Source organism: Myripristis murdjan, chromosome 24, assembly GCF_902150065.1.
Source record: "Myripristis murdjan chromosome 24, fMyrMur1.1, whole genome shotgun sequence".
NCBI classification, from domain to species: Eukaryota; Metazoa; Chordata; class Actinopteri; order Holocentriformes; family Holocentridae; genus Myripristis; species Myripristis murdjan.
Genome location: NC_044003.1, coordinates 22,843,118 through 22,857,855, shown reverse-complemented (window position 1 = coordinate 22,857,855; position 14,738 = coordinate 22,843,118). Strand labels below are relative to the sequence as shown.

Below are 14,738 nucleotides of genomic sequence, written 5' to 3'. Positions count from 1 at the left end.
ATAATATTGCCAACTGATAACTTATGTTACCTTGTGCCCTTTAAAAACACTGTATTTTTTCACTCTGTTCTTTTTTTCCCCCAAATGATGGATGTCTCATTTTGACAACAAATCTCCCCATCTATTGAAGCAAAAATTATTCTTTTGAGTGTGGAAAAAAGGCTGCTGTCTTTTATTACACATATTATTATTTTTTGTAAAATGATTTGTTCCTGTCGAGGCAAAAAAAAGATCTCAAACTCCCAGAGATGAGTTATTGAAAGGGCACATTTGCTCTCTAAATTCTGGAGCGCACAGCCAAACAAGAGCAGGCGATGGGGTACTGACCTTGTTTTGTGTTTACTCTTTGCATGGAACTGTAACCTGTGCACATAACAGTTTGAAATATTATGAATTCAGTGCAGGAAACTAACCTTTTTTTTTTTTTTTTTTCCTGCAGGCCACAGTTGCTTGAACATCCTTGAATTAACCATCCCCTCCAATATCTATCCATTGATATTTTGCCAGCCAGTGGATTTATAGAATAGACTAGACTAGACTAAACTAGACTAGAGTAGAATAGGACCTTGTTAATTTTCCAGTGTGTCTTGTAGAGGGGACCATCTGACCAGACACAACCAAAGAATTACCAGCATTTGGCATAATAACGTGTTACTGTATTAATCTGGGTAGGGAACATGTCTTTTTTGTGGGTGAGCTTCAGAACAGACACAAAACCCTTAGAGCTGGCAGAGGTTGTCGTCTTGCTCGAAGGCACTTCAGCGTTTGCCACCTCAGGGGCTTAAACAGCTGTCTTCCAGTTCCAGGAGAGTTTCCCTCTCTAATTGTGTAACCTTGCAGCCCCACTGTGCAATGTTTTGTGTGTGTTTGCAGGCCTAAATGGAATTAAATTAAATCTGTGTGTGTGTCTGTGTCTGTGTGTGTGTGTGTATGTGTGTGTCCAGGTGAAGTTGCACAGGCACATCAGTCCGGACCACCTGCTGCAGGTTTGCTCCAGAGTTTGTCCGCTGCTGGAGAGGGAGGTCCCTGCCAGCGTGCCTGGACTCACCAGCCTGCTGGGGGCTGGGAGGCAGAATCTTCTCCGCACCAACAAGAGTGAGTGGATACACACACACACACACACACACACACACACACACACACATGCACGTGGGACAGCTCGGCATACACCAGGGTTCCCACAAATTGTGGTCTGGAATTTTGAAAAGTCTATCTTAGGTCTGTCTTACAGCAAATGAATTCTTGGGACAAGTCAATGAATATTGTGGTATTTTGTCAGCCTCAGGTTAAATCATTAACTAGTTATTTTTTTATTTTCATTTGTGGTCACTTCCATGCAGGATAAAGCACAGTGATAAACTTTAATATAACGTCTGAATCTGTGTGTTTACAGTTCTGGTCAAGGAAAACAACATTTTATGTTTAGGTCATGGAAATTCATCATTTCAGTCATGGAAAAAGTCGGGGGGTTTTCTCTCTACATGTGTGTTTAGACAAAAAATCCCCAGTTGGATCCACTGTTAAACTTCTGCAAATGCAACCTTAAGTCATAAAGCAGTCTGTGGAGTGTGTGTGCATGTTTGTATTTATGTGCTCTGTGTGTGTGTGTTTGCCTTTCTCCAGGCTGCAAGCATGTTGTGTGGAAGGGCTCAGCGCTGGCTGCTCTACACTGTGGACGACCTCCAGAGCCTCCAATTATCTATGGGAGCCCACCTAATATTGGTATAAAAATCACTTCTACTTTCTTGGCATGACTGTGCCAAAGAGTGCAGGGAAAACACCCCCTTTGTCAGAAAGTAGTTAGTGTATCAGTCAGAGTGTACTATTATTGTTGCTTGAAAAGGTCTCTTTTGGCAGGGGCATTACAGTTTAGTTGTTATTGATTTTGATTCAGATTATTTGGGATTCAGCATCACAGTGGAAGTTTTTAGGGGATGAATGCACTTATGGCCCAGATCATATCTTATATTTCATTAAAAGAGTGAGTTTTCTTTGCTTGATTGCTGTCTGCATGACATCCTTACCCGTGCGTGTGTGTGTTTGTCTTTTCTTGCCATCCAGTGGAGACGAGCTACGGGCGTCGACTGAACGGCTCGTACCGTCTGCGGCAGCTGCTGCCCACCGCCGTCTACCAGCACATGAAGATGCACAAGAGGATTCTGGGACACCTTTCGTCCGTCTACTGCGTCACCTTTGACCGGACAGGACGGCGCATCTTCACTGTAAGGCCGAACGCCGTCTTTGTCGTTGTATTTGCGCGCGTGTTCCTTGCCTTCAAGTTTGGTGCGATTTTCCGCACATTATGTAAACGCATAGGTGTGTGTGTATGTGTGTGCACGTCTGGGTGTGTTTCTTTGGCTGCTGGTTGAAGCCAAATATTCACATGCTCCTGAAATGATGCGATGCCTGCATGGTGTGTTTTGGATGGCCTCTGTTATTATTATGCAGACTATGACTCTGTTGGAGTGAGGCTGTGATGCCTCTTACGGCTTCAAATGCCCATGAGAGCAGACAGTGCCTCTCTCTCTCTCTCTCTCTCTCTGTCTCAGTGTGTGTGTGCGGTCTGGTGTAAAAGTGTCTCTGCGTGATAGCGTTTTCTACATTTGATAAGACTCACCTTCACTTTGGTTGCGTGTACTTGATTGCTTTCAGCTGTCTTTTGCTTACCAAGATGACCGAACACCAGTGCTTTCTGCAGCACTTTGTAAAAGATGTAGGTGTGTAGGAGGTAATTATTGTTTTGGTTCAACCTTAGCGCTTTGTTTGTTGGTTTGTTTGTTTTTTGAGCTCCGGCACAACTTGTAGCATGAGACCTGTTCGTTTTTTTTTTTTTTTTTTTTTTTTGACAAAACTCAAATTCTACAGAATATGCTATTATGGGGATAATGCAAAAAAAATAAATAAAAATTGATTTCTAATTTCTTATTTTCTGTAGTGGTGTTGGCAATTTTCCTTGCTGAATGGCTGCCAGACATAGCAAAATACATACAACATGAGGACAAATGCATAATTGAATATCCAGGGACTGGTTTAGAGAAGGGAAATAAGGAAGTCCCACAGTCTAAGAGGGAAGAAGCCGACCTTTGCCCCCTGGTTGCCCTTTATCTATGGGCTGTGTTTGGTTTCTTTTAGCTAATAGGGCAATAAAGGTGCTGAATGTGTCAAGTGTTATAATACTGATCTAACACTGGAATAATGATAGTTTAATGTTGCTGTCGTTACGTGTGAATTCCTTAGTCAAAGACCGCACGCTGCTATACACCATTTTCAGCTTTCACTTCTTAAACCTCTAAAAATGGCTGGCTGCTGAGAAGGAGGGGGGATAGATTGACTCGCTCTCTCTCTCTTCCCGTTATCTCTTCTTTTGCCCGTTCTTACTCTCGCTGCTTTCTCTCTCTCCTTGCTCCCCCCTGTCCTGTGCCGCCCCTCCCTCCCTCCTTTCTCTCGCTCTCTTTCTCCCTCTTGCTATTTCTCATCATAACTGGAGAAAATCTTTCCTCTGAGGCGCTGGCTAAGTGCCAGAATTAAAATTCATTCTTGGTCTCCCTCACTTTCTCCTTCTCCCTTTTACCCCCCCACTCCCCACTCCCCTCATTTTTTTTTCTCTCTCTTGCTGTCTCCTTTCATCACAAGATCATTTTTATTTATATATTTACTTATTTTTGGATCCGTTCATTTACAGAGTTTTCTTTTTTTACTGAGTCTTTGCTGCAGTGCCAGACAGATTGACAAAAATCTGAAAAGCTCGAATTACCAAATGACAACTGTTAATTGTTGTGGAATCATAAGGAAGAATGCGGCATCTACCGCTTTATCACACACACCTGCCCCCTCTCACTGTGCAGAAATTGTGTGTAAAATGCTCTTTTTTCCCTACCTCTCTATTTATCATTGATTATGTGATTCAGCCTAAACATTAAGTGGCCAAAGCACAGTGATCATTTATGATCAATGAGCTAGCATATTTAGATTTGCTTAAACAATTGATTGGCAAACGGCCATATTGATTAGTGTTATATAGCTTTAGTAATGGCTAGAAGTCTGTTATCATGACTGGGACAAGGGAAGGACAAATTAGACGAGCTAGTATAGATTGGGTGGCTCTGTGGCTCTGGCTAATCTAGCATCCTGTGCAGTGAAAAGGAAATTTTGTGTCAAGTCTCTGGAACTTTTCAAGCACGGTACAGTGCTCAGTTGATCAGTTTTTTCTCATCTTGTCACATCCATAGCTGTGTCAAAATGAAGGAAACATCTGGTCTTTTGACTGGTCCAAACAGAATATCAGACCCTCGATTTCACTGGTGATGGAGTGACTGGGGATGATTTATTCAAAAAATACGGACTCCTGTGTTTACCTCACATTTCCTCTACAGACACACTTATAAATTGTCTCGGACAAATAAAGAGGTAGCAATTTCAAATATTTGAGAACTTACTCATTCTGAACCAGACATAGCAATTGTAGCCCAGCTTACTCCATTAAACTGATTCAACTTGACATATTAGCATCTGGGGGTTCAACAGCCAAAGTTTTTACCTGGAGTCTCTCATGTTCTGTGTCAGCACACACACACACACACACACACACACACACACACACACACATTTAGAAGACTTCGAACATTTGCATATATGAACGAGTAACAAGAATCGCTGTATTTTCACCTACATCACTCCTGTTTGTCACGTCCTGTTTCTGTCTGTACACGCACAGCCAGTGCTCATTTGCATAATAACTAGACTCAACTTCGGTGGTTGTTTCAGGCAGGACTCAGTTAGTTGTCGCTGTTTGAGTGAGAGCCTGACTGAATTCATGAGGAGCGTTGACCGTATCGGACTTCAGATGCTGTGTTCGCCAGCGTAAAGCCAGTAGTGTGAAATTTACTTGCCAATGTGAATGCAAATTTGAATTGAAATTGTGAGGACAGTACGATCTCATTTCTTATACATTACACTTCGCACACCTTTCTTGTGATCAGGAAAATTCCATTCATGCTTTAAATTTCCTCATTAGAAATAAGTTGAAGCAGCTACGACTCATCATTTTTATAGCATGTTGACAGTGGTTACTTGTTTTTTTTTTTTTTTTCCCCAAAATAATTTAGACACAGGTCCAGGGTCTGACACCATACTAAGTCACAGACCCAGCCCCATACAAGCTGATTTTGTTTTGCTTTTATGTTTTGTGCTTTGCTTGCATTAGTTTTTACTTTTCTGTTGTTTTTTTTTTTTCATGTATGCACTTATGTGCTCATTGACTGAGCCATTTTTGAAAAGTGCTATGCAATTAAAGGTTATAATTAAACTGATTATTGAAAGCTTATCACTGAAGCTAATAAGCATGAAGCATGTCATTCTTACCATATTAGATAGTATGTGCTAGAAAGAGCTAATCCCCTCTCAAATTCCATTTGCAAGGAAAGACAGTGCTTTGTGAAGATGAGGCATCTTATAATACTGATTCTCCAGAAGTTTTGGAGGTTACGTTGTCTTCTCCAGTGCAGTGATACTTTATTTTGAGGGGAGTGAAGCGCGCTCAGGCCAGCCTCTCTCTCAGCGGTAAATCTTGTGTTTTCTTGCTCCTGAGGTCTCTGAGTGCAGAGTTTGTGAATGAGCCTGCCGGCTCTCCTCGCTGTTGGTTGCGATTTTCTTTTAAAGCCACGCTGAAAGGCGTTGCGCTGATGGCGGTCTATTGCCTTGACGCGTTCATTGTCACTTGTTGTCACATCTCACAATGTAGATTAATCACCTCTATTTTTGCACCTGATGGAGCTCTTTTCTTTTTTTGTGATCAGACTTTTTTTTTCCATGTATTACTTTTCCATTTTGCTGTCATTCTAAAGCAGAAATGCCTACAAATATAGTTTAACAGTGTTTGAACTTGATGTGTTTAATTTGTCTTACTAGAAATGCACCTTAGAAGCAGACACACTACCTACAAAATGAGATAAATCAGAAACTATTCATATTTTTTTTTTTTTCCCTCAAATAGACTATTCAGGCTATATAAAATGGTATTCTTTACTCCTGTCTGATTGCCATGTTGGCTGTATTTGCTTTCTGTCTTTGCCAGGGCTCAGATGATTGCCTTGTGAAGATCTGGGGCACAGATGACGGGCGTTTGCTGGCCACACTGCGCGGCCACGCTGCTGAGATCTCCGACATGGCCGTCAGCTACGAGAACACCATGATCGCCGCCGGCTCCTGTGACAAGACCATCAGAGTGTGGTGCTTACAAACCTGCGCCCCCTTGGCTGTCCTGGAGGGACACGCAGCCTCCATCACCTCGCTGCAGGTAACGCCACTGTCCGGGTGTGTGTACCTGCTGTGCGGGTATATTTGTGTGTTTGTTTATTTTTGACTGATATGAGGTTTTTGGACAGTATCCAACTTGCAAGTGCTCCAGTTTTTTGATAAAGGTAAAATATGTGACAAAATGTCACTCTAAATGATGTATTGTGCTGTTACAGAGATGCCCCAACCTACAAATTGTATTCTCCATATGTAAGAAAACATGTTTGTTTGGTTCAGACAACAGCAAAAATCACATCATCATTATTTTAAAAGGCTTCTTTTTATCAAAACAAAATAATTTTAACTGAAGCTGTGAATCACTTTTGCAGTCATAGTAACTGTCATAGTAATTGCAATATGATTTCTTTATTTCATTTTTTCCCCCCACATTGTTCAGCCCGATCGACCATCATGTTTACATGGTCTTTGGGACATTATTTTGTCACAGTGACGTCTGTCCCACTGTGTTTCTGCCTCTCTGGCACATTTTAGGGAACACAACAACTCAAGAACAGCGCAAAGCGTAATACACACACCACAGGTTCCCTCCTAGTAGATGACCTGATTAGATTTTGGAGCACCTTGCTCCATAAATTTGCATATAAATGAGTAAAAACAGACTTTCTTAAAACTACTGTAGCTCCTTAATGGTTGAGGACGCAGTAGTGCACTGACATATAAAATATTTGCTAATTAATGCCTTAATTAGCTTATTTAATGACCTCATTAACATAAGTGATTATGTTTAATATATCATGGTGATTATGGCAGGGAGCTGGATAGCTCAAGTGTCTTTTGTTAGGTTATATTTGCCAGATAAATAATCTTTTGTGTCAGTATTCAATATTTTGACCATGCTGATGCCAAGAAATTGTAAATATTCAGGTTTTTCTTCTTGGTTGAATGGAAAAGCCTCTGCAGCTGCACTTAGACCATGAGACACACAAACTACGCAGTGGTGAGAGAGTGAATCAGCTGTTGCAGCTCAGGTTTTACATGTTTTGTAAAAATGGAGAGGGAGGAACCCAGATGATAATATGACTGGCTGTATTTAGATAAAACACCATACTGGCTTCATATGTTGGCACACCAGTATATCTGTCTAAACCATATTGTGCCTGTGTGTGTGTGTGTTGTAAATAAAACAGTGAGAAATTTGTATGATCAAGTTGATGTCTCAGCACTGATACTGTTGAACATTATATTACATACTTAAAAAGGCTTCTTTGTTAACTGTTTGAGATTGTTTGTAAGCTGTTTGTAAGAATTTGGATTTTATGTATTTCTATGTTTATTGATACAATGATGCACATAAATGTTTATTTTAGTTAGTTAGTTAACTTCAGTGGCTTGTGCACCAATCTCTCATTATTGCTTGGTCATTTTATGCTTCACAGTGAATTCTGAATTATAAATGTTCTTCAAGCTGATGTACCTTTGTGGGTCAGTTTTTTTTTTTTTTTTTTGGGACATCACTTCATTGGCCGTTACACTCACCTCTCACCTGTGATTGGCTGTGTTTGCAGTTTTCCCCTCTTTGTAGCGGCTCCAAGCGCTACCTGTCCTCCACCGGAGCGGACGGCACCATCTGCTTCTGGCAGTGGGACGCACGGACGCTCAAGTTTGGGTGAGAAACATACTCTCACAAACAAATAAGTGTCACCTGCATTGAAAGCCGTTTCACCTTTTGGAATATGTGTCATTTCTTTCAGGTTGTATCCTGATCAGAATCATTGACATTTCATTTACATACAATATTTAAAACAGTTCAACAAAATACAGAAGAGGCAATACAAAGTGCAGACTGAATAGCTACTCTATTATTAAACAGTTTCTAATCCCCTTTTATATGGGACATATATTTTATTTATATGGGACATATATTTTATCCATGTCCTTTATATTTTGTATCATTTTTCATATCCGTCAGAATCTCAATGGTGTTAATTCACATTAACACCTGTACCCATTGTGTTAAGTAGAACCTAGAAGAGTAAAATAAGGTGATTTTGAGGAAGTAGAACCAAAGCTAATATTCCTCAAATATCTCTGTTTATTATTTGCTTCAGCATGGCCACAGTGAGTTTCAGGTTATCTCCTGTTTCCTGTTGTATTGCTGTTGGTCTTCTGTGCTTCTCAGTTGGGTTTGCACTGTTTTTTTTTTTTTTTTTTTAAATGTGTGTATGCCTTATCTAGAAACAAGTACAAGTTGATATGAGGTGCAAATGGAGCAGAATTCAACAAACAATACAGCTACCTCTGCAGTTTATTCTATTATGTACACATATATACACACTTTTATAGGCAGGTGTGAATGATAGTCCAGTGTGTTTATTTGTAAATGTGTGTGTGTGTGTGTGTGTGTGTGTGTGTTCAGTCAGAGGCCCAGTAAGTTCACAGAGCGCTCCAGACCAGGTGTCCAGATGATCTGCTCCTCCTTCAGTGCAGGTAAACCCTTTGTGATATTACACACACACACACACACACACACACACACACACACACACACACACAAGATCACCAACAAACTCATTGCATCTAGTGTTTAACAGGCAACGTGCTTCCTGGCAAATTTCAAAGAGGAAACACAGAAGTGAAAATGTGAAGAAATAGCCTATATTTGTCAAGAGTTAGCACAGCAGGCCGCCGCACAGCCGAGGTTCTTGGTTTGTCTCCAGTAAATCTGGAATGACAAACTTTTCCTCTGTGAGCTTTCCCTCTGGAACTTCATTGACCTTGTAACTCGTAATGAGGTTTTCTTTGCACAGAGTTTTGCACTCTTGAGCCAAATGTCTGATTTCCTGACAGCTGACACCACAAATTAACATTTTAACATGATTTTTTTTTTTTATAAACTTCTGAAAATGTGTGTGTGTGTGTGCGTGTGTGTGTGTGTGTGTGTGTGTGTGTGTGTGTGTGTGTGGGGACGGGGGGTATTCTTATCCACATGAGATGATTAGGCTGCATTTTATTTTTCATTAACAATAATGTTCATTAACATTATTTTGCATCCTAATCCAGAAAGACTTACAAACAATCCGAGACCTGCTAAGATACAGCCGACTAGTAGTAATATGGGGAGGGGTCAGTGCCGTAGACGTTGATGTTGTTGATTTTCTGCAATATTCTTCTGACCCAGATGGGAGTGGCGAGAAAAAAAAGAAAGGGATGGAGAAAAGGGATGGTGATTGTTTGAAGCAAGATAAGGTTTAAGCCAAATAACATGTTAACAAGTCAGCACCATGTGTCTTAGCCACCCCTGCCTTATGCTTATCCTGTGTGTGTGTGTGTGTGTGTGTGTGTGTGTCCAGGTGGTATGTTTCTGGCCACAGGCAGCACAGATCACATCATCAGGGTGTACTACTTTGGATCAGGCCAACCAGAGAAGATCTCGGAGCTCGAGTCCCATACAGTGAGTCAACATACACACACACACACACACACACACACACGTCTAGTCTAGTAACAAAATCGAATGCAGCAAAATTGTAAAAGTACGCTCTTTTGACTTAATTTTATTTGTTTGGCAATTTATTCACCTGTCTATCTATCTTTGTCCGGTTCGCTGCTTTGCCATATGTTTAATACACTGCATGTTTTTTCCACTGATTTTTTTTTTTTTTTTTTTAAGTACATTTTGACATCAGGCTGCAAATTCCTGCTGAAAATATGAAATACATTGTTGACACACTGACAAAAATAACTGCTTTTGCAAGGGCTAAATGGTCTACACATTAAATGCTGTGGATACTGAAGAAAATGGACTTTACTGTGATGTGATTGTTTACCTCAACTTTCTCTCTCCCAGGATAAAGTCGACAGCATCCAGTTTTCAAACTGCAGTGACAGGTGAGTGGTGTTCACTGTGTATTGAGTGTGTGTGTGTGTGTGTGTGTGTGTGTGTGTGTGTGTGTGTGTGTATGTTACTTGTGTGTGCACTGCTGTTTGTTTTATATGGAACCTCAGGGTGTTGTAATGTGACTTGATGCTGTCAGCAGAAATGCTACCTTTACTCACTCTCACACCTGCTTTAACACACACACACACACACACACACACACACACACACAGATACTCTTGCGCACATCACGCAGTCGCTGAGTGTTAAATTGTGTGTGCATATGTGGAGTTTGCAGAAAAACAAGCTCAGCTGTAATTCCCCAAGGTTGCTGTAATCTCAGCAGTGAGGGAGGTAGACTGTTTATGCAAAGGGGAGGGCGGGAGAGATGGAGGAGGACTTGGAGGGGAGGCAGCCATTGTACCGCAGGCCCGATATATCAGAACCATGTGTAATATTCATAGTGTAACCACTGTATGAATCGGTGTACTCAAATCTGTCTTTGTGTGTGCATTGCAGGTTTGTGAGCGGCAGCAGGGATGGTACAGCACGAATCTGGCAGCTGCAGCCTCAGGGCTGGAGGAGCATTCTGCTGGACATGCAGACCAAATTACCCGGGTATGTCCGCACACACTTGTCTGAACTGAGCTAACACAGCTTTTTGTCTTTGGTTGCGCCACTAACACAACAGTTTTCCCACAAAGGCCTGGGAAGTATGGGAAAGCAAGGGAAACAAACTGGGCAATTCCCAAATCTTGAAATGTCGTGGAATTGCACAAATGAGTGTACATTAAGCGCTTTGCCACATGTAACAGCAGCTGTGAAGAGTCATTTGCAGCTGTAGAGGGATATGTTGGAGGTGATAGTCATAGTTCCCAGCCACAACCAGCATACATCATCACAGTGAACGCTGATTCAAAAAATATGCAGTCAAGAAACGAAGGACTGGAAAAACCAACGGTCCTTTAAATGGAAAATGTGGAGGAACACTATAAAAACCCTTCTTTGGTTTCTTGGCCTTTCCAAGGTTGTATGTATATGCCCATTTATGGTGTAAAAAAAACCAAACCAAAACAATGCACTCTTTGTTCTAAGTTAAAATTGAATTTACAGACAGGACAGGCGATCAGTTGTTTGCCCCATTTCTTGAATCAGTAGTTAAGAATCAGGATGTATTTAATAATATGTATTAGCAATTTATCCCCCTGAACATACTGTAACTATTTGCCATGTCATAAATAATATCAGGTGTCCTTTTACCAGATGGAGCAAGTGTAATCTACTTCTAAGATTTTTTTTTTCTCTTTTAGCATTTTCAGTTGAGCTTTATCTCTGTAAATCTCAGCAATGCAAATGCAAAACAAACAGCCATACAAAAGTAAATTAAATTGTTTGTGCGTGGGCAAGTTATTTCATACATGCTCATACACACTTTGACAGGCTTTAGTACAGAATTTTTCACAAAAATGCTCAGTGCTCAGAATTAGAAAAAGTAATGTTAAACAACACTTGTAAGTCACTGAAAAGTACAGCGCTGTGAGGCGTAATGCTGTTATAGTATTCAGCCTTAGAGCTGAAAAGTAATAAATATAATAATTATACTGTAATAAAAATGGAGTGTTATGCTTTTTCCTAGCAATATAGTTCTTGTACTGATGTGAGTGGATATTTTAATACACTCATATGTTTTCCTAAAGCTTTAATAGTAACTCAGCCAGTCAGAACTGAGAACCAGAATTAATTTTATAATGTCTCCCTAATTTATTGTGTATAATTGTTTTTATTTTACTCTAAACTGAACTGACCTATACCAAACTGTACAGTATATCAGTGTGTCAGTATTTCACTTCTGTTCACGAGTTCAGCTTCTAAATGGGTCAGTGACATCACGTTTGCCTGTCTTTCAGGAAGTACAACCCTCCTCCGCTGGAAGACAAGGTGACTAAGCTGAAGGTTACTATGGTAGCGTGGGATCGCCATGACAGCACTGTTATCACGGCAGCCAACAACCTCACGCTGAAGGTGTGGAATTCCACCACCGGAAACCTTGTCCACGTTCTCATGGTATGTAGAGGTCCCACACTTGCACACGTGCACACAGTTTATAAAAACACAGACACGTGTTAATGTACAGTTTATGTGTCTAACGCTGTTGTGACTAATATCAGTAATTACACATTAAGTTTTTTTGTGTCAGACAGAAACTGAAATGTTGGAATAGTTATTTCTGCTTCTCCTCCAGAGCTCTGATATGGCCATTTTCAATTTTTTTTTGTTTTTCCTCCATTCCTCTGCCAATCCTACAACATTTTCCTCACACCTCACCTGCCCTGAGTCCTATTTCTAACTTTAATCCAGTTGTTAAGTGCTAAAGTGAACTTTAGATAAGGTGGGTGATGCTAAACTCTTGGTATTTTCTCAAACCAGCAAATCATTGTTTGCAAGTGTTGAGTGCCACCCTGGATTATTGTGTTTATTCAAAAGAATGCATGGATTTTTAATCTGCCTTTGTTACATTCTGAGAATTTCTCAATTCAGACGTTTCTCTTGTTGTTGCTACAGTGCTGAAGTCAAATATGGAGAGATAGCGATGCAGCAATACTGGTATCAATACCAGTGCCGATATTGGACTTGAATCGGGTGCAGGTGTCAGAGATTGTACCCAAGACTAATATGTAACACCAAAATCTAAGAAGGACATGTCAGAAATTAAAACACAGTATCTTGATTTTCTTAATATTTGGCAGACAAAAGCCTGTAGTTTTCAGATGGTAGGGAAAATGATCTTATATCAATTATTTTGTCCAGCGAGCCCATACTAATGATGCAAGCTCACTCTGTTCAGTGAAACCAATCGATTGGATCGACTCTGACTCACTATTGGAGGATACTTACAGCCTCATATCATTAGTATTGGCATAAACAAAGTGGTACTGGTGCGTCCCTACAGAGGGCTGTGTGTGTTGGCAAAATGACAGGCTGACATATTTGTTTGCTGTTTCATGACAGGGTCACGAGGATGAGGTGTTTGTTCTGGAGCCACACCCCTTTGATCCCAGAATCCTTTTCTCAGCGGGACATGATGGAAATTGTATTGTGTGGGACCTGGCCAGAGGAGTCAAGATCCGCTCCTATTTCAACATGGTGAGACTCTTGAGCAGCCTGTGTCTCATTCTCTCTGTGCCTTTCACTCATGCTCTCTCTCTCCCACTTCCACTAATAATTGTGACCTGCATGTGAATTGTATTTTAACACTAGGAATTTGACAAGAACTGTAAATCTTGCGTCATGCTCATGAAACAATTTTGGCACCAACAACAGTGTGGCAAGGCAGGTAGTTGCACGGAGGCTTGGGGTCAGGGTTAGTGAGAGATCTATCAGTGGAAAGAAAACACAACAGCAAAGTTGATTGGTATTTGGGGAGACCTCAATTCAGGCAAAACTCAGAGGCACAAAGTGTAGCCGAATTGTGTTTGCTGCTATTCTACGAGAGGTGAATGCTCAAAATTAGACTCCCTTCCGAGGAAACAGGAGAAGCGTAGGTGCAAACAGATGCGGCGTGTTTTGTTATTTTTACTCCGTGCACGCTCGTCCCCTCGGCATCACCGTCAGTTCATATTGGTATTAAATATTGGCTATATGCCGGACGAGATATGAAGTCATCTAAAAAAATCATCATATGTGAGCAGCTGTGTAAAAGTCTGCAATGTGAACACTGCCTTTCTCTTTGGCCCTCTTGTTTTCTCACACATGCTTGCCCTTTCCTTTCTTGCTGTTTCTCTTTTTCTCGCTTTCTGTCTCTCATGTACAAATTTGCTGTTCCCTTCCACCCTCTCCTTCTGCACTCTCACTCTCTCTCTCTTCAGCATCACACTTTTCTCTCCTTTCTGATATTATCTGTTATTTTTATGATTTTGTAAGTTAATGTGATTACAGGCCTGAGCATGGGAGGCCAGCATAGACTGAAATCACAACATCCGGTTTCAAGCGGCATATGCCACTGTACATAGTGACCTAGTGTGCCATTCAGCGTGGTCATTGTTTCTACTTCCTGATTTTTGTCTCTATGGTAACCAGGGACAGCATTAATGGTCTCAGAACAAGTGAGTCACTCAGTCAGCAACTCAGCAGCCAGTTCTTGGTGTTGATTAATAACACACTGTTTGTGAGCTCAGTAAAAAGTCCGGATTTGAGTTTGACACCTCCTGGCATGGCTGGAAAATGGTAAAACTGTACAGGGGTAACCGTCTCCACTTTTGCACGACAGGATGTAAATGCACAAACCAGGGCCTTGTCATTATTTTTGTCGGACTATTGGATCCAGATCAGCATCTTTGTGATTTGTTTCCAAGCTTATTGCCACAAGCAGTGATTTATCAAATAAGCAATTGCAGTGTTTCCTCAACCTTTTCTCCGCAGGAAAGCTGGGATCAATAGGTTACTAAGATGAATATTAATGATTAATGCGATACACTCGTTTGACACTAATTTTTGAAAGAAGCAAATAAAAAGTGCACCGTAACACCTCTGCACAACACTGGTAAACCACTGAACCACTGTGTCAAATAAGCATTCTAAGTGTTCATCTGTGACATTCTTTTTTTAA

At 40.8% G+C, this 14,738-nt stretch overlaps 1 protein-coding gene across 1 annotated transcript in view; it reads left to right on the top strand.

The window, feature by feature from the left end:
• The window catches only part of phip (PHIP subunit of CUL4-Ring ligase complex), a 47,281-nt gene that overhangs the window by 3,369 nt on the left and 29,174 nt on the right, over nt 1–14,738 (top strand). Inside the window, exons 5-15 of the mRNA XM_030047055.1 lie at nt 945–1,095; nt 1,624–1,722; nt 2,062–2,222; nt 6,074–6,295; nt 7,821–7,921; nt 8,672–8,742; nt 9,606–9,706; nt 10,103–10,143; nt 10,652–10,750; nt 12,040–12,196; nt 13,142–13,276. Coding sequence (XP_029902915.1) covers nt 945–1,095; nt 1,624–1,722; nt 2,062–2,222; nt 6,074–6,295; nt 7,821–7,921; nt 8,672–8,742; nt 9,606–9,706; nt 10,103–10,143; nt 10,652–10,750; nt 12,040–12,196; nt 13,142–13,276 — 1,338 coding nt within the window. The remainder of the gene's footprint in view (nt 1–944; nt 1,096–1,623; nt 1,723–2,061; nt 2,223–6,073; nt 6,296–7,820; nt 7,922–8,671; nt 8,743–9,605; nt 9,707–10,102; nt 10,144–10,651; nt 10,751–12,039; nt 12,197–13,141; nt 13,277–14,738) is intronic.